Source organism: Centruroides vittatus, unplaced genomic scaffold, assembly GCF_030686945.1.
Source record: "Centruroides vittatus isolate TY-2023 unplaced genomic scaffold, ASM3068694v2 contig_980, whole genome shotgun sequence".
Taxonomy (NCBI): domain Eukaryota; kingdom Metazoa; phylum Arthropoda; class Arachnida; order Scorpiones; family Buthidae; genus Centruroides; species Centruroides vittatus.
This window is the reverse complement of record NW_027122652.1, coordinates 630,261-652,096: the sequence shown is the minus strand read 5'-3', so window position 1 is coordinate 652,096 and position 21,836 is coordinate 630,261. Positions and strand designations below refer to the sequence as shown.

General features: G+C 28.4%; 1 protein-coding gene across 3 annotated transcripts in view; it reads left to right on the top strand.

Annotated features, from left to right (window-relative positions):
- The window catches only part of LOC136985899 (longitudinals lacking protein, isoforms H/M/V-like), a 65,069-nt gene that overhangs the window by 18,850 nt on the left and 24,383 nt on the right, over window positions 1-21,836 (top strand). For all 3 annotated transcript variants that reach the window (XM_067283294.1, XM_067283293.1, XM_067283292.1), the window contains exons 2-4: window positions 621-1,485; window positions 12,020-12,218; window positions 14,821-14,994. In XM_067283294.1, coding sequence (XP_067139395.1) covers window positions 664-1,485; window positions 12,020-12,218; window positions 14,821-14,994 — 1,195 coding nt within the window. In that variant the 5' untranslated portion in view covers window positions 621-663. The remainder of the gene's footprint in view (window positions 1-620; window positions 1,486-12,019; window positions 12,219-14,820; window positions 14,995-21,836) is intronic.

The window sequence follows — 21,836 nt, the reverse complement described above, 5'->3', positions numbered from 1 at the left end:
GGGCTGCAATTTGAAAAAATTGTAGACCTATAAATTCCCACTGTCGTTTATCTGTCCATCTTACCTTAATCTCGAGAACGGAGACCAATGAAAACCGAGACCATATATGGAAAGCGTAGGGTTGGGAGCCCCCAATTAACTATGTAAACTTCTGATGAAAACCAGAAATCATGTTATTTTAATTTAAAAATTTTCCCCCGAAAGGAGTTAGATAGATGACTGGCATCACTCCATTGCTAATGGAAAAGTATGATGTGCGGGGGCAAGACACTACAGTACTAATGTGAGGTGGAGAGCACATATTTTAAATTAAATAAATTAAAAATATGATAAAAAATTGCAGCCCGGCATCGTGACCATGTCACAATAAATATTTGCTCATTTTCATTGAATACTTCTTTTGAACTAATGAAGCAGATTTATTTAATCTTAAAACCTAATGCAGTTTGATTCCTAAAATAAATACTATATTTAAGTTATTATTTTTAAATCCTTTTTTATTTAATTAGTTCAATAACCTAAAATATAATTTCTTCTAATCTGGAAAAAGTTTTAGTTTATTGTTTTGATTTGTTTATTATGTTATCATTCATATTTAATGTGTGTTTTTTTTTTTACAGGAATTATTTATTTAGTGCATTTATATTTATACATATTAAAAACATGGGAACACAACAATTTTATCTGAAATGGAATAGTCATCAATCAAATATGATAACTGTTCTTGATCAATTGCTTTCAAATGAAGCTTTTGTGGATGTGACATTAGCTTGTGAAGGTTTGAGTCTAAAAGCTCATAAAATTATCCTTTCAGCATGTAGTCCATTTTTCAGGAATTTGTTTTTAGAAAATCCATGTAAACATCCAATTGTTATCTTAAAAGATGTAAAATATACAGAGCTAAAAGCTGTTGTGGATTTTATATATAAAGGAGAAATCAGTATTTCTCATGATCAACTATCTGGACTTCTTAAAACAGCAGAAGTGCTTAATATTAAAGGATTGGTGGAGGTTGCAGATGAAAGTAGAAACAGTGGATCTAGGAGATCAAAGAAAGATTGTACAAAACAGCCATTAATAAATGTTTCACAGTCTATTTTGTCTTCTACAGAAAAATCTTGTCAAAGTGTGCCATTAAGTAAAAAGAAAAGAAGTAAACTAAAAAGAAGATCCTCAAGTGACTCCAATTCCAGTGATAATGAAGAAATACCATCAAAACTTAAAGAACCAGATTCTCCTGAAATAATTGAGGAGATATTGCCTGAATCAACAAATGATTCTCATAAACAGCTTACAATGCCTAGTCAGTCAGATTATCAGTCCTGTGAAATGAATGATGATGGTTCAAGGGATGCACATTCCTCACTTCAACCTTCAGCATTGCAACAAAATGAATATATGAATGTTGAAGAACCTTCTTTGGATTATGAAAGAAATTATGTTGAATCTTCAAACCTTTTGGAACAAATAATGGTGACAGAAGATGTAAGTTTTTTTTAATTTTATGTATTTCTAATTTTCGTATTGTCAAACATCTATTTCTTAAGATTATTACTATGTCATTTAGATTAGTCTGTACAATTCTGTCATGTAATGACTAAATAATTTGAAGCCCATAATTTTTTCCTAGAAAATTTAAAATAAATAAATTTTATTTTTTACTTGCATTTAATATTTAAGTTTGATATTAAATTAATGTATTAACAGCAACATAACTATAATGAATTATTTCTGTTAACTTAGTTTTATTCTTATATCCATCTTTAAATTCTATTTTAAAACATTTTAAATGAAATAAAATATAAATGATTTTAATGAAAATTGAATTTCTATTTGCAAACTATCTAAAAATTTCATTAAACAGAATTGTTATGTAAAGTTTGTAATATATACAGTCTGTTTTCAACATATACATGAGATACATTCCAGGAATTCTTCCATACATCAAGTTTTTTTATATAATTCAAAATGACAAATATCATTTCTATATATCTGCTTTGTCAAAATTGCAAATCTTGTATTCTCAAGAGAAAGAAGAAAGGTATTTATATGAGACAGCAGGAGAGAAGTTTTGATTTATGGTTATACAGGGTGACAATAATTAACCCGTACAAGTTTTTTGTATCGTAAATTTATTAAAGAAATGAAAATTAGCAAAACAACAGCATATAACAGTGACAATACTTTACGTATTAATCAGATATTTAGCCAGTTTCAAAGTGGCCTCCTTTTGCTTTGATGCAGAGCCCCAAATGCGTTTTGAAATTCTCAGTGATGGGCCGCGCTCTTCTGGAGACAGTTTGTCTTGCTCCCAGCGCAAGGATTGCTTCAGCGACTCCAAACTTTCATGGTGCTTAGAACAGGCCCTGGCCTCCAAAATGGACCACACACTGTAGTCCATTGGGTTCAGATTCGGCAAGTACGGTGGCCATTCCGCAGACGAGATGAAATCAGGAAAAAGAGCCTTGCACACTCCTGAGTCTTCTTCGCCCTGTGTGTCGGCGCAGAGTCCTGCTGAAATGTCCATTTCACATTGCCAAAATGCTGCTGAGCCCACAGAAGTACCACAGCCTCGAAAATGTCATGGTGGTACACATCTTGATTGATTTTGGCCCCTTGATCGACGAAAACAAGGGGTGTCTTGCCGCTCGCACAAATTTCGCCCCAAACCATGACTGACATTGGATTTTGTGATTTCGATGACGGCTGAGCGTCCAGGAGCCCCCGCGGACCAGTTCCTGTCGTTTTGATGGTTGTACGGAGAAAAGTTTTTCGTCTGTGAAGAGAATGCACTCCCATTGTCGACCTGCGGCCCGATGCTTGAGTTAACGGGATCTTTGGAGTCTCATCCACTTGTTTTCATTGGTGAGGAGCTGAACCTTTTGGAACTTGTAGGGCTTGAGTATGAGTTCCTTTTTTGCCATTAACCGCACCGATTTGCGATTGATTCTGATCTCACGAGCAATTTTTCTCGTGGAGACCTTCGCATGTCAGTCAACTCGCTTTGTGATGATCTTGTGGTTCCTAGACGTGTTGACAGTGTGCTTTCTTCCACGTTGGATGGTCACCATTGTGGCCAAGCTCCTTGAATCGCCGAACTGCATCTGAGACTGTCATTTTTGGAACAGCGAGCAGACGAACAATTTCACATTGATGCTTTCCTTGCCGGAATAGCTCCAAAATTGCACAACATTTGTTTGACACCATTAAAAAAATAAAGAACTAACTCTTATTACATCGAAAGTACATCTACACGGGCAGGAAATCATGGAGAATTAAACAATAGTATGTAAATTGGTCACAGTAAAAAAGTTCAGGTGCAGCATTGCTACAAACTTTGTACGGGTTAATTATTGTCACCCTGTATTTGGTTACTTACATTATTTCCTAATTTTGTTTGTTGTTTTGAGTTTTAGAAATGAGTTGCATTAGATCTTGACTGCTATTTTAGTATTTACCAGCTAGAGCTTTATTTGCATGATAAGATAGTAATCATCTGCATAGTAAAATTTGCATAATTGAAATTGCATCTCATGGATTTAAATATTATAGTCATATTTATAAGTGTAAGATTATTTAGGATTTATTCTTACAAATGGATGTTTGTAAAGACACAAGTGAAGCATGCATTATACATTGATCATTTGCAAAATTGAACATTTTCAAAATGTAGTCATTTCTGCTGGTTAGTATGTCGTTGAATTTTAAATCTGTTGCTGACTAAGGGTTTTATTCTGCTAGGTTCTTTTCCCTAATCATTTTGAATAATTTATTTGTATTTTTCCTAATAACCAATTTTATTAGTATAATTAGTGAGCTGAAATTTTGTAATACAGTATCCTTTCAATTGTAATCTTTTTTTTGTTTTGTAGTCATAAAGTCCATACTGACGTTTCTAGTTAAGTAAAGTTTGATTTTTAATGAACTCTGCTGTAATGGTTTTGTTTGGTTAAATAGCCAGAGCGATGTTGTGAAAACAAAATTTAATGCACGTTCTTTGCTTAATTATACTAGACATTTTGAAAAATTTGGTGTAAAAATTCTTTACACACCAAACAGGCTTTTATTTGCAAATGAAAACAGACAATGATATACAGATTGATGCTAGATGTCAATGAAAGTTGTACCAAACAACAAAAAAAATGACAGTGCACCCTTGCATGTGCATGATTTAAATGAATCATTTCTGATACTTTTTTTTCATAGTAGTAAGAAAGCCTATTTTTATTGTTTGGTCACTTTCATATATAGTTATTTTAATGCAAATTGATTTGGATCAGAAAATTATAATAAAATTTATTTAGAAACTGTACCAGTCCAAAGTTATGTGTAACTTAGAATTAACTTAGAATTAATCTAATTAGGAGTAGGCCTATATAAATTAAAAACTGGAATATGAAAATGATTTTATTCCAGGAGTTGTGGGGTTACAAAATGAATAATACATGCAAAAAAAATAAAGACATTATTTGAGCAGTTGGTCAATTTAACAAAATCAAATCTATTTCATGGTCTACTGCTTTTCAAACTTTTGTTTTTGTACATTTCAAATATTCTGGAAAATCTCTGTTGTAAATTGGCACAGCTTATTGTGAATTCTTTTGCAAAATTCTGCAATGGAATTAGCTTCTCAACTTCTGTCATACACTTTCTACTTTAACTGATTCAAAAACTGATTATTTTTCAGTTGAGGTATATATTAGACATATTGTTTTTATGGGGGAATATACTGGTACCTTATCCCTTATTGGTCAAAGGCAACAATTGTCTTGCATGTAATAAGACAATACTCTGTCTGATCAAAACATGTAACCTCCATTCAGATTATATTCATTCTTGAAGAAGCACTCTCTCTTCTTGATGCATACTATAGTATATACAGTAAGACCCTGCTTAACATGGGGGATACGTTCCTAGACGACAAAGCGCAAAACAAAACAGCATTAAACGAGGTCATCTTAACACAGAATAAATAGGGAAAGGAGAACACGCATCCAAAAATAAACAGATTTTATTTTAATTTTAAGTTATTTTTATATTAATTTGCTTAATAATATATGTTACATAACATACAAACATATGAACACAGAAATATAAGGTTCATTTTTGTAATGAAGGTCCTGGCTCTTTTGAAATTCTTGAGTTTTTTGCAATGAAGTCATCTAGTGTCATTTGTCGCTTTTTCTTTTCTTTCGTTAAACAAATGTCAGCAGCAGGAGATTGCATCCAAAATGCTTTGTCTTGCTTTTGCACTCCTTTCAAAATCTGCATCATTTGCTACAATTTGATCAATTATTTTGGTTATTATTACCAAACTTACTAAGGAAATCTGTAGCAAGTTCTTTGGGTTCTTCATTTTCAGAATTACTGTTTTCCAGTTCTACATGAATTTCTTGTTCTGCCAGTTCTTGAAGGTCGTCGGTGGTAAGATTCTCACCAAAAACTTGCAGTAACTCCTCAATATCATGCTCATCTACATCTCCTATGGATTAGGTTGACAATTTGGTCAACAATAGGCTTTTCTCATTGAGAATTCTTAGATACCTCCAGCCATAACATCTTCCACACTCCATTCATGCAGTTATCAGCTAATTCTTGCCAAGCAAAGTTGATATTGCCTATGGCATCCATGATATATTTTTTTCCAAAATTGCACCAAACAAATGTAGATTTAAGGAAAGTACAGCACTACGATGAATTGCCAACTTTTGCTGATCAGTTCATGTTTGGGAATAATCATATTATATACAAATCAATGAAATGTCATGATAATTTGAATCAACATAAATTTTGAGCATTTTTTTTTACGCTTCAAGCAGACTGCATTATATTGAATCAGCGTTAATCGAGGCAGCATTAAGCAGGGTCTTACTGTACTTTCATATTAATGCAAAGTTTTGATGGGACAAAGATCTGAGACCACCCACAAAGGTTTATGGCTACCCACATCAAAACTTTCTTTGGGAACTTTGCTTTACATTTGAACTTTATTTTTGACATAATGTCCTTTCTAAAACTTTTTCACGGTAAAAACTTGCTTCCCCAGATTCAGAACTATCCAATGTAAAATAAGACTCATTATTCATAACAACAACAGATTGTTTTCAGAACTGAAATAAGGCTCAAATGAAGCCTAAAATGTGGCCTAAACAGCAGCATAGTTAGCTGCTTATGTTTCACTTCAGTCATTTTAATCTTTCTTTTCCTACTTCCTTCAGTTCTAGATAATAGTTTTTCTTCTCTACATACATTTGAAATGTTCCACAGTGAAAAGTTTACCCTTTATCATATTTCTACTTAAAAAATTCGTTACAGTTTTTCTACATTCATCTTTTAAACCTTCCATTTCTAAAAGATAAACAGAAGTGGCGTAGCGTGGGTGTCAGCTGCCTGGAGCGGAGGAAAATTCACCGCCCCCTTATTTAGGTCTCTCAAAATTTAAAAGACTAAAATATACAGTAATTCTAAAGAACTTTTCGGCAAGAACAATCATCGTTACTGTGTATTGTACAGGTTGTATTGTATTATTATTATTTATTGTGAAATTTTGCCGCCCCCTAAAAGTGCCGCCTGGGGCGGGACGCCCCCACTACTCTACGCCACTGGTAAACAGTTTTTTAAAAAAGAAGATTTGGAACCAAATAAGCAACTCTTGTGCGATAGAAAATATTCATTCATATACAAAATATTGGTTTTATTGCTTGTGGTCCTAGCAGTAAAACAGATCTAGTGTTCATGAAAAACTTTTAAGATGCTTAATGTTAAGTGTTAACTGGCTGTTACTGCAAATTTCCTTAGAAATATCAATTATTAACAAAACAATACTCAGATAACAACACTCAATGGCACATTAATCCATAGCCCAATTATTTTTAAAAACTAAATCAAATAAAATAATTTTTAACTAGTTGGAGGAAATATTTAGTTGGTCGATCAACTATCTAAAGTCAGCTTGGAGTAACAGAGCTATTCGCTCTATTATACCAATGTGTTCTAAGTTTGCACTTAAAACTAGTACATTAGATTATTAAATCCGTTCCATTATAATAAAATTAATAAATCATAACCTGCTTTTACATTGATCAATTTTTCTCTATTGAGACTATAAAGTTTAAAGGTTGGAATGCTTCAACTTCAAAAAAGAGCATGTTAAATGAAGTTATTATTTAATAAATATTTAATTTCTTTTTTAAAAAAAGAAACTGCAACTGACATATAGTGGCAGAAAAATATGGTGAGTCTTCAATAAGGAGACTAAATATTATAGGAAGTTTAATTTATTTAAGGTGTGTCTTATATTTTTACTTTAATTGTGCAAATTTCACAAGAGAAAATTTCAAAAATTAAACAAGAACAATAAAGATCTATGGAAATGTTCAAAGTGTAAAGAAATACATCTTTCGGAACAGACTTTGATAGAAACTTAAAGTAATGTTTTATTGGTGGATATTTCTTATGTAATGGAAGCAAATCTGAATCTGGTACAGTATTCAGACCTTTCTTTGGCATCTGACTGAACTTTATCTGATGCTTCTATGGTGCAGTATTTGAGTGTCGTTGAAATGATTTAACTTAGAAAAAAGAATTGTTGAGATAGGTTTGCTTAGAGATGATATTCATGAACTAAAAAAATATAGAAACTTAAATAATTGAAAGTGCAATCTAATAAATCTGAGTTGTCAATTGTGAATGATTTCCTGAAAGAAAATTGGGCAATTAAAGAGACATTAGATGATCAGAATTTGTCTACCAAATAAGCAGAACATGACAATAATACTTTTGGAAATTTGAGGGATGGGCAACCCATGGCCCTCGGGCCGCATGCGGCCCGTAGTAATATTTTTTGCGGCCCGCGTGGCATAAAATATGAATAAATATATCAATTTCCCAGTTTAATGAGATATTCGACAAAAATTCAAACGTTATTTTCTACAACTTATATTTGTGAACAGTTTTTTCGCAATGAATTCAGTAAAAATTAAAACAAGAAACCGACTAACAGACACATGGAAACTAATTTAAAACTAGCGGTGACTAATATTTGGCTAAATATTTCCGATATATTACGTTTAGATCAGTGCCAGAAGCTATATTAAGTATACCTAGGCTAATTTATAATTATATATGAATAAAGAATTGTGATTTACCGACAGTTCCCCCTTCTTTTCTCTTGTGTGCGGCCCGCGTCAGTTCAAAAGTTTTGAAATGCGGCCCTTATGTAGAAAAAGGTTGCCCATCCCTGTACTAGATAAATTAGTGAAACATATTGATTCAGAATTTAGTAGTGTTGTTGTTTCAGCCTCTAGAAGTAATTAAAAATATCAATGAAAAATTTTTGATTTATGTTAAGCAATTATCTGCAACTTGTAAGCAAAAATTCTGAATAGAATATGAAAAGAAAAACAGAAAATTTTCACAAATAGTTGTGGTATTATTAATGAACAGTATAGAATCTATATAGGCTAAATCAGTTCTTAACTCTATTTCTATTATTTATTTTATAGGGCATTTGGAAATTTGCAAATTGGAAGATATATTAAATTTTGTTTGGATAAGAAATGGTCAAATTTTTATAGAGAAAACTGAAAATAGTTGTGTTAAAAATAATTCTAGAGAAAGATATTGGTAAAATTTTTCAAAACTGAATGAAATGTTAATACATAATTGAATTGAAAACTCTTCTTTACCTCCTTAAGTCGATCAACAACAAAAACCCTTTAAGATGCAGTTGTTTTTATTTAAACTTCTAACATTTTTGTTAGAAGGTCAATAAAGTAGACTGAAAATGTTAGGAGTTTAAATAAAAAAGACTGCATGTTAAAGGGTGTTTGTTATTGATGAATTCAAAACTTTGATCAAAGAGGCTTTTTTATATTTGATATAAATTCCCAAAGATTAAATTATAAACTCAATGAAATTTTGAATATTATACATAAATGTAACTATAGCTCTCAGATTTTAACATTTGTAGAATCTTGGACTTATGATATCGATCCTTCTATCTTTGTGATTGTTGTTGTTCTTGTGTCAAGCATGAAAATTCAAGGCATGGAGATATTGTTACTTATTTTTTAACTGAATTAAATATTGAGAAAATAGAAACCATTTTTTTTGTATATGATGATATTGATGTACAGTAGAGCATCGATTATCCGACTCCCGATTAACCGACTTATCGGTTAACCGACCGTGTTCTAGTCAGCAAATTCAAATGTTCGCTAGTGATGTGGCGCTACAATATTTGGTTATGTCTTGGCTACTTTAATATTATTTTTGTTAAATTTTTGCATGTTTTAGCTGGCAGCACTGGCTCGACCATGAAAGGGAGGCTAGTATTTAAACCAGGCCTAATACACTATACTAATAATGTATTTTTTCATACTTTTTGGTTATCCGACTTTTCAGTTATCTGACCAACCCCAGTCCTCAATTAAGTCGGATAATCGATGCTCTACTGTATTAACTTTTTGTGAACAGAATGTTTTACTTTCCATATTATATGAAACTCAAATTTTAATATTCTTAAATTATATTTACAAGATATTTTGGATTATGGAAAAATTAAAAACATCAATTATAAGTGATTTTAATATAAATTTGCTAAAAACTAATCAACTGGAAACATTTGATCTACACAAATGGATGTTGATGAATAACTTGACAATTATTGCTCATGCAAATAAACCATCACATCACAGAAATGGAACTCGATTCTTGTTGGACTTAATAAGTCATCTCCACTATCATATAGTCCAATGGATAGGACTCCACACAACCCATAAGGGTCTTGCTTTTGGTGAAGTTGGTTGAAATTTTAACCTGTTATAGTTCTTGAATAATTGATCAAAAGTCTCAATGGGCACAAAGCTTGAAAAAAATCTAATTTTTCTTTTTTTGCTAGAGCCATTTAAATATATGGGAGGTGTATATACAGGACAGGAACAAAAGTCTCTCATCAGTCAGTTATTTGAAAAGTAATATGGCAATTACTGTAGACCTTTTGCCAATGTGTAGACTTTCAGGCATGTGCTAAATGACCCCTCTACTCCTTACTTTGAAGAGAACTATTGTAATTTTCACTCCTAATGAAAATAGGACATTGGCAATTGCAAACTTGTAGCACATGAAAAAATACATACTATTATCTTTCAGTGCATTCTGAAATATCAAGTGGGATCCTGAACAATGCTTCACTGCACAATATACAAGAAGTTCATTGTAGCAGTGCATCACAGCATAACATGAATGCAGTGAGGAGTGGTTGAATGTGCAATTAGGTTTAGGTTAACAATACGGATATGCGAATATCAACTGCTGTTAAATAAAATACAGTCAAACCTCAGTTTTCGAATTACATTCATTCCTAAAAGTTTGAAAATCAATTTGTTCTAAAACCAAAACAAATTTTCTCATAAACAATATAAAACAGATTAATCTGTTTCCAACCCCCAAAACAAAGCCCTTTTTTATCTTTTTAGCTGTATTTCATGCATAAAAGTGCCTACAAATGCAATGTAATATTAATATACAGGCAGTCCTCTACTTACGAACATTCGACTTATGAACTTTCGAAGTTACAAACAAAGCCGACAGATGGCAGGTTAAAGTGCAGTTGGTTATTTTTTATGTATAGTCAAGTTTATTTTTGAAGTTTTACGTTAAAACATTTACAGTACATACATATGTACATTTGTAGTTGTTTTAAATGAGTAATTTTAATAAATAATGTACTGTACATGTGATTGATTTGAATTTATGCTTCCCTTTAACAATCTTAATTCAACATTATTCAAGTAGCCTAAACATTACATAATTGTAAAAACAACGTTGTATTTGAGTTTTTGCGCCAAACATTGTCTTTTCAAGTTAAGAACTTTTCGACTTGCGAACGACCGCTACGAATGGATTAAGTTCGTAAGTAGAGGACTTACTGTATATACTTGTTGTGTGTATATATATATATATATATATATGTAACATTTTGTTTTATAATATATATATTTAAAATCAAATATTATGTCACTGCCAACCAAAACCTAAACCAAAGCTAACACTTTACAAAAAAGTGCTATAAATAGATTCAACTCTGACTACTTGGATGGAATATAACTAAATCAATCAAGACTAATGAGTTTTATTCACACTTTCCTAAATATTATTTTTCAATATATTTGATTTTATTTTTAATTTTAGTTTTAGTTTCGATTTCAGTGTTTCAGTAAAGGCCAGAGTTTTAATTATTATTTTATTATTTTTAAGTTTAAATATTATTTTTAGTTTTAAATTGGCTACCAAATATTAATATTATAAGATATAATATTTAACAAAAATTTACTAATATAATAACTTAAGTGTATGTAAACATGAATTTTTGGATGCCATTAATATTATGTAAATGTCAATTAATGCAGTTTTTATTTGTAATTTGATTATGATTCAACTACCAAAAACTGGAAATAACATCTTTTCCACATATGCGTTGAAATCTAATTTAAATAGCAATGTCATTGATGATTCATGTCATGATGTCTAATGAAAGAATGTGAATCTCGGCACTAACTTCTGAATCGGTAGTCCCATCATTGATTGGTCAGGCTGTTGACTTTCTTTAATGTAGAAAATATAGGATGTTTACTATCTGTAGTCACTCTTGCCGAGTAGCTTGTTCATCAATTGAGGCAAATATGAGTTTAAAATGTTGTGTGTGAACTAAATTGTTTGAAAAGCAAGGCATTCGAAATCCAAGGTTTGACTGTAGTGCTAACATGATTAAATTGCCATATCACTGCTAACTTAACCTTAATATCTTTTAACCTAAGTCTAATTAAACTCCAATATTCTAAGAATTGTTTCAAGAATTTTTTGAAATATTGAAATCAATAAAGGCTCAAGAAGAGCCAAAAATGTTTTTTGGAAAAATAAACAAGTTTTGATTAGGCTTAAGAAGCAGGTTATGTCTCTCTTTATAACATTAGTGTCAAGTTTTATTGGTTTTAACACTAATTATTCTTATTTTCAGAAACCTATATATCCTGAAAGCACTTCTCAAGACCAAATAGAATCTTCAGCAACTGCATCAGCTATTCCATCAACAAGTGGATTAACAGATAATCATTCAGTTCATACAGGTCCTGCCTCAAATGAAAGTGAAATTTTAGCCTCATGTTCTACTGCATCTGAAGCATCCACATCAAATTGTCTTTCTGAAGATGTTCCAGGTATATTATTATTTGAAAATATTACAATAATTAATATCTTTTAGATATTAGAAATGACTTTTCATTTATATCATTATTTTAAAAATTGAACTGAAATTTTTTTAAATAAATTGTAATTATAAAACTGATTTTTCTCTCCTTATAAATTACTGTTTTACCTTATGTTGTTAAATCCAAATAATTACAAATTTATTTAAAGTTTTTCATAATATGAAAGTTATTCATTTTATTTTATAAAAGCACTATTATTTAATTTTTAAAAATGTCTATTATATAATAAAGATGTAATAAATTTGTACTGGATTTACTAATAATAACAAAAAACATCATTGTGTTAATAGCAGATAAATTTCTTAAATGAACTAATGTTTTCATTATTATTATTTAAATTTTATAAATCAATTCCTTTTTAATTAAAACTCCAGGATGATAATTATTAAAATTCACAAGTTCAGAAGAAACATTAAAGTAAAGTAAAAGTCAGATAAATTCAGCAATATTAGTTGGCTTAATCAGTTATTTATCTAACCACCTAAAAGGGGTTTGTGGACTAATAAACAAAATCTGTTATGTCCTTCTAATCCAACTGTTCACCTGAGTTCAAGAATTACCCAGAAGTAATTTTAATTTCCATATATTTTATTTATATGCATTTCAGATTCAACTTTTTTGATCCCTCCTCAGTCTACAAAGTATAAATTTTTTGTTGTAAATTTACAATTAGAAGGACATAACAATTTTTGTTTTTTAGTCCACAAACCCCTTTTAGATGGTTAGATAAGTAAAATGGAGTAAAGGTGTTTTCACATCTTTGGATTATGTAATGTCTGAGGAGGGCTGGCTATTTACGGTCAACCTTTATTTTAAGGCCCTTGTAACATTTGATATTAATTACATTGACAAATAATTACAAGTTATATTATTGATTCTTCAAAGTACAATTTTATTCTATTTTCATTGCTATATGTGAAAATGTACAAATACATTCTGTTGCAAAAAAATCAACATACCCTAAAGCTGGTGTGCAATAGTGATCAAATTCTTCATGTGAAATGGTAGTGAAAAAATAAAAACTTTATTACATCATCATATCACAAGGATATGATATTGAAGAACAATTTCATTTCAAATATTGCATGTTAGTTGTAAAGCCATTTTCTATATTGATCAGTTTATATAAATTGCAAGACTGAGTTTGCCAACTTCTGATTTGTAACATTTCTGATCAAACTGTCCTTCAGTAATGTGATGTGATGTTGTTATGAATTTTTAATCTTTATACTACCACAGAATTTGATTGCTACTTTATGCTAGCTTTAAGGTACATAAAAAATATGTTACAAAAACATATATACCATAGGCAGGAGTCACTCTGGAAAATTTAAAAATATTGCCACTATTTCACCAGTTTTAAATTTTTTTTACCACTTCAAATTATTTGTTACCATTAGTTTTACTTACTAACCCTGATCCTTGATGGCATTTGTATACGTGGATAAAAATTGATCAGATTGCTACAGTTTATTTCTATACACTATTTGAATGATCAGAGTAATCTTGGATCATTTTGATTCAAAAAGTATAAGCACTACAGGTGTGTGGCGCATGGGACTCTCATTGTAAGGAAGCTCAACATTTTTCTGTTTTCTCAAAGTGTGATTTGTGATTTAATTTCATGATGAATGTCAAAACAAGCAGACTAGGGTTTTTACTGCCACTTGTAATTGCGAGTATTATATTTTTATCGCCATCTTAATAAAAATATTGCCAAGTGGTAATTTTGGCGTTATTCAGTGCAACCCCTGCATATGAGTATGACATGACATAATTCAACTTTGTTATAACATTATATAAAATGGAAGATTGATAGGAAAAAGTGAGAATATCATCATTAAGTTAATCTCAAAACATTATTCATAAATCATAAAATATAAGACTCAGTAAATTTTTCACTTCTTTTTATTTATTTTTTAAACTAATTTTTCAATTTTGTTCAAATTCAAATTAAATTAATGATGTTAGGCAATACTATACTATAATAGAATCTATTTATTATAATCATAGATACTGTTATTAGTTATTTAAGGTTATAAGAATTAGTAAGTCTTGAAAGATAAATTAAAATATACTTATAAAACTTTCCTTATTGCAATCAGTTTTCTTATAGTTATTTGCATTTTTAAGTTGTCTTTTTACACCGTCAGTATCAAAGTGTGATTGATAATGCAGAATTGTTATTAGGTATTGCTGTCTGCCTTAACCAGTAATCACACCAAATGATCAATCTAACACATTTAAAAAATTCTTTCTTCCTCTGCTGTACACAATTTAAAAAACTTTTAAAATGTGTTAGATTGGGCACTCAATATGATAAACTCTTATGTAAGATAACCTTTGTTAAATAAATCAAATACTATAATATAATATAGTAGGGTTAGAAGTATGAAATAATGTAATAATCTTTAATCTTAATCTTTGCTATTGTTATTTTTTGCCCAAGCAACTCTGCTAGTAAATATATATATAAATTATAATGAATTATTTGTATGATTTTTGATGAATATAAAAGAATAATAATTATTAAATTATTAAATTTTTATAGATATCAAACCAATAATGACGTTTGATGATCCACCAGGATCACCTGAATCTAATATAATTCATAAAGATAGCAGCATGTACATAGATACTTTGGGTGTATCTTCACTACCTGGACCAAGTAGTTTTCAAACTGAAAGAGAGATTTCTGAATCAGCAGATCAGCAAAATTTATTAAGTAAGAAAATTTATTTCTCTTAGAATAAAATTCTGAATTTATTGGCAAATATGGAGAGTTTTTACACAGATTCTTCAACCGTACTCAAATAACAAAAACAGGTTCTCAGACTTACTTTGTTTTTTTTTTTCTTTGTTTTTCCTAAACCAATTTGATTCAAATTGTTTTCCAAAAAGAGCTTTATACATTTTTAATGTTTTTGGCTTTCTCCTAAATTTTTTTTAAAGTTGTTATCAAAAAATTTAATTGTAATCTTATAATTAAAATTATTTATGTAATATTTACATAAATTCTGTACAAATTACATTTTTATCTACTACATTATTGCTTTCAAATATAAAGATTTTGATGTGAATGAAATGATTTCAAATAATTTAAATCAGTTGAACATAATATAAAAATTAACATTAAAATATTTTACTTATTTACTAGTTTATCAGCAAAATTTCTATTTTCATTTTTTAGAGTTTTATTAGGAAAAGAAATTATCATCCTTATTGTAGATAACAGTTCAATATTAATTACCATTTGATTTAACTATTGTATTTTAATTCTTATGATTTTTTATATCTTTATTAGTTTTTATTTTATTTTTAATTGTCGTGATATACTTTATAAGATATATCAATGCATGTACAGTACTTCTAGTTATTTCAAATAGTCTCTTCTTGACCTGTGTTGTGATACTTAATTTACTGAGTTCCCTGTAAGAATTAATTAGTTCAAAACAATACTTGAAGCAATCCTTGTCAAACACCATTATTATATAAACTGCAATTTATGAAATAAATGTGTTTGACAAGGCAAGAGTAATTAGTGTAGGAAATTTAATATATGTAAGGAGAATACCGTATATTCTGGTGTATAAGACGACTTTTTAACCCAGGAAAATCTTCTCAAAAGTCGGGGGTCGTCTTATACGCCGGGTGTTGTCTTATAGGGTGAGTATATCCCAAACTCTATATTTTAACTGTAAAAGTCAGGGGTCGTCTTATATGCCAGAATATATGGTAAATAAATAAATATAATAAAATACTTACATTCTCCAAAACTTCGTACTTATCTTTCTGCTTGTTAAGGAAAGTAGTTTTTTAATTGGAAACATTTTCATGTCATTTGAGCCAACTTTAGCCACAAAAAGTTTGTAATAGCTTTGTGGTTGAGGTTGGCTTGAATGAACTGAAAACATTTCCAATTAAAAAATTTTAAAGAAAGTTTGATTTCCCTAACAAGCAGAAAGAATAAATATATATAAGTAAATAGTGTGGGAATTACTATAAATAGTTCTTATAGAAGAGTCTTTAATTTCAATTATTAATATTTGCATGTACAAATAATGAAAATTTATGGCTAACTCTGTTAGAGAAAATAATAAATGCAGTTCTGACAAGTTAGTGGGATTTGAAATATAAATATTGATATGAATCAATCAGTTGTTAACTTATATCAATGAATTTAATTCAAATTGAAAAACCAAAAACTTTTTGTGTATTTGTTATTTTTACATTATTTAAAAAGTCATTCTCCATTTTAAACAATTATTTATTTTTATGTTTTAATTTTAAGCTAATGAAAATTAAAACATCAAAATGATAATTCAGTGAAACATCAAAAACAATACAAAGCAGATTTATTACAGAAAAATTACGCATTAAAATTTCAATGAAAGATTATATAAATAAAAAAAGTTTTTACTAGCAAAATAAAAAGCAAGAAAATTAAACTTTTTTATGTATTTTATCTAATATTTTTAATTAATTTTTTATATATGCTAGAGAAATAAACTATGTATTTGTGTATAGACTATAATAGAAGAATTATATATTTATATAAACTTAACTTTGTAAATAGTTAATCTATTGATGTTTATTAATCTATATAATTGTTTCTGAAATAATTTTTTCAATAACAATAACTTTTTTATCACTTAAAAGCATAACACATTCATATTATATTAAATTTGTAAAAAAAACTAATGCTGTACTTATTATTTATTATTTTAATTTTGTTTATTTTTAACTTGTTTAAATGTAGGCTTAGCACATTTTCTTATAGCTTGTTACTAAAATCATTTTTCAGTAACAAATTATTATTTTTTCTATATTCATCTACTCTTTAATTTTTTTAAATTAAGTCACAGTATGGGGAAGAATTTGTTGCCATCTTTGATAATACTGCTATCTTCAATACAAATTTTACATCTGAAATCTGGCAACATTCCCTGTAGGTACTATATAATTGCAAACAAGTGTAGTTGAAACCACTATTCTGCTCTTTCATATGCCATCAGAATTTTCATCTTTAAGTGCTGATGCTGGTATGATGTAATTTTTGCTTATCTGAAAAATTGAGATAAATGGATTTAAACAATTTTTGTTTGTTTTTTTTTATTTTTATTTTGTCTGCAATATGAAAATTGCAAGCCTGTACATTTCTACTGTTGACTGTCTGTTGTATGTCCATTTTTCATTAATCTCAGGAATAGAGGTAAATAGATGAAAATCAAGACCAGATATGGAAAACTTATGGACTGGAGGCCCCAATTAACTGTATATAAACTTCTGGTGTAAACTGGAAGTCATGTGATTATTTTTTAAGTTAAAAGTTTAAAAATTGCAGCCTGACACTGTGACAATGTCACAATAAGTAATTGCTTGTTATTATAAATTCTTAAGAAACTACATGTTTTAATGAATGCGTTGATATACATAACAGACTTATTGTGTTTTATTCTTAAATCTTAAAATTTTTTTTGATTATGCTGGTGTAATGGTGCTGCAGTAATCAGGGTTATCTTGTGTTTATTGTGATTTCTGTTATATTTATATAGTATATTTGTTAGTGTTGAAACTTCTATCCATAAGCTGTCTACAGAAACTTTTGCTGAAAGTTTCACTTTAGGTTTCAGCCGAAATAGTCAACTAATGCTTATTGTGATTATCATTACTTGAAATGAATACTGACAAGGAAGAAATATCAATCATAGTCACATTAAAGTTTAACTTTAATGTGACTATGGGTAATGTAACCTTGGGTAATGCAATCAACCTAAATGGATCATCTATGAGTATCCTGATTGGTAGGATAATATCATTGTCTTGTGTATTTTTTCTTTGTTAGGACAATTCACTATGCTTTTCTTACAGATCCTAAATGAAAGAACAGGTCAATAAATTATGTTTATATAGAATTTTTTGTTCCTCGACTATTAGTATTTGGGTATTTGGTAGGACCACTTTTTCCTTTGGGTGGTACCAATTCTCACTTTTCCCTACTGTAAGTGTAATGAAGTTATATTTACATTATATATAAGCAATGTAACAACAATCATCAATCTTCCTATTCATTTACTTTAATTTACATAAATATATATATATATATTTATGTAAATGAAAGTAAATGAATAAATATATATATATATGTAAAGTAAATGAATTGGCAGATTGATTGTGATATAAACATCTTAATTATCTCTTCTCGAATAACATTTACTATTTTTTTTTTTTTAATATACATTGATTTTTCTAGATTTCTTTGCATTTGTATTAACAATAATTTATTATTTATAATAATAGAATAAATATATATTTTGTTGATCATTACTATTCATATTTAATTACATATTTGTATAAAAATATGTCAGAATGAACTTAAATTGCTTTTAAACGTAACTATAACCACATTCAATATTGAACAAGCAATTATTTATTGTGACACTGTCACAATGTCAGGCTGCAATTTTTAATTTACTTAATTTAAAATTTATGCTCTTTACATCAAATTAGTACTGTATACTGTAGTGTCTTATCCCTGCACATCATACTTTTCCATTAGCAATGGAGTTGTGTCAGTCATCTATTAACTGCTTTCAGGGAAAATGTTTCAAATTGAAATAACTTGACGGAAGTCAAGTTATTTCAATTCAAGTTTGCATTGGAAATTTGTATATAGTTAATTGGGCCTTCTGCCCTTAAGGTTTCCATATCTGGTGTCCTCTTTCATCTATCTAACTTTGTTCTCAAGATTAAGGAAAGACAGATGGACTACAATGGGAATTTATAGGTCTACAATTTTTTCAAATTGTCTCCCAACAAATATCTTGCTGATTGTATATAATACAGTCAGCAAGATAAAATATTTTTAGAAAAAAGAAATTATATATAGAGAACAATATTACATAAAATATATAAACATTGTATGACTATGGTTGAATTAATTTTGTACTAGATAATAACTTATACATAAAAATTAAAAGTTCATCATTGAAATTTTTTACACAAACAAATATTGTATGGAACTGTTTTGCATTAAGATCTATTTTAAGATTTAGCCAGGTCTCTAATGGAGAAATACAGATAATGAGCAATAGAGTCAATACATCTTTTGCCAGTTAAAAATTCCTAAAGATTTAACCCAAACCCAAATGTGAATCCTTCAGAGCACTAAGTAGATATCTTTTTCAGTTTATCATTTAGCCTTATTAATATACTTGTTAATACAAATATTTATCAAGTAATGTTTATCTTGAATTTCTTGCCAGTTATTTGGATTTATTCATTGAATGGTTCTTTATGTTTATTTTAAAAAATTTTAGTGAAAGCATCTTCTGACTTTAAATACAATAGTTTATAAAAGTTATGTATTTTTTTCCTTTTTTTGTAGCTATATCCTATTTATTTCATAACATAAAAAGTATATACAGTCAAACCTGTTTTTATGCGGGGATAGGGACCGCATAAAAGAAAATGCATAAAAAAATCGCGCGAAACTTCACGAGTGGCTATAAAAAATAGTTTTTGCAACACAATTAAAAAAATATTTTTTTATGCGGTGAATAGGGACCTCATAAAAAAAGTCTCACGTAGAAAATAACTCGAAACCGTACGAAATAACTAGGAATTGCTTTTTTAACTCCTTGGGCCTTTTTCTGCAACACCTAATGGGGAAAAAATCCTCTAAGAATTTTAATTTTTATATTAATTAATTATTTCCACTTAAATACGAATCTAACATTAAAAAGTTAAAAATAATCGTTAAATAATGATTTTATTTGATAAATATAGCTGCAGGAAGTGTTATTTCATTTAACAAGGCGTGAAATTTCACACCTGCAGTCTAAAGCTGGAGGGGAGCTAACTTACCGCATCTGTTCAAATATAACATAATATTTATGGTTTTTATGCTATTAAAATAAGAGGGGACCGAAATAAACGTATGAGAAAAAAATTTTTCTGAATAAAAAATGAAAAAAACCTGCTGATGTCGTAGAAAACAACCAATAGAGTTTTTAAAAATTTTACATGAGTCAATTATGTTCCAATTTGTTTGAAATTTTCATATACCGCACAAAAAAAATCGCACAAAACAAATAGCACAGAAAAAGACCGCACAAAAACAGGTTTGACTGTATATCATTCAGATTAGCATAATTTTATGTATTTATCTGAATAAGCTTGAAAAACACCAGACAAAAATGCTTTTATTCTATGTTTAAGTCTCCTGACATTTTCTTCTTATGGAAAATGGAACCCGACATCAACCAGCTTTTATTCTAGTTGTGTTAGTATAAGTGACCTTTATTCTGTAGGAACACTTTTTTTAAATATATTAATTAGTTTAAGAATTTAAATTTATTAGGGTTTTTTCTTTATTTAACCTGTTTTGATGAGAAAATCTTTTTAGAGATTAAAATATAATCTTAATTAAATCCTCATCAGTGTCATAATGTTTGATATAAGTTTTATTTAATAATACATGAATATAAATTTTTTAAATATTAACAAGATTGATCATTTGAATAATTTATTTTTTAAATTATATACCTCAGATCTAAATATCTAGATGATATTAAAAGTTTAAATATGATAGAATTTTATATCATTTGATATTTGATCTGTAGAACAAACGACAAAATTTTATTTGGAATTCATTGATTCAGCAGCAGTGTTTTTGCAAGGCATAATTTTTGTGCCGAGACATATACTGTATATATTGATATTCCATATTTAAAAATTTCTTAATGAAAAATCAAAAATGATAATTTTCTATATTTCCAAAATTGTTTTTATTTTTTATGTATTGAGTTCATAATTTTATCATTGTTTATTTTAATAGATGTTCATTAATTTGTTATTATTATTTTAAATATTTAATTCATCAATCTTTATATTTATTTAATAGCATTTATAAATATATACTCAGTGTATTTATTTATTAGAAAAATGGAATATATATTTGTTTAAAATAATGATGTTTGGTTGCATTTTAATATTTGAAAACATTTAATCAATGTAAATATTCATGATAATTAAATTCTCTCTATATTTGCTAATATAATTTAAATAGTTAATAAAATTATTTTTTTCTGGATATATATAATATTAAATTTTAACTTTATTATATCAAATAATATATGTACTTTGTTTACGTCATTAAAATTTTTGAAGGTACAGTACATTAAAAGATATATTTATATAACAGTTATGTTTGTAAGATTTATCTGTTATTTTGTTAAAAGTTTGCTTTCAAAAAAATGAGTAAGTATTTTTAGCTATAAAGTTTATTTAGTGATTAATTGAATATTTTTTATTTTGTTATTATTACTTATGTTCATTGCAGAAAAAAGTGTTGTTAATAATAATGTGGTAAAGTATAAAATTTTATAAATAAATAAATTATATTTAAAATATAGTTATGTAGTTGTTTGGTTAAAATTTGAATTAGTTATTTAAAATAAATCATATAAATGTTCTAATGATAAGATTGTAATTTTTTTCTTATCAAACATTTTAAGATTAGCTACTTTTACATATTGTACTGATGTTTCTTATATACTAACATTT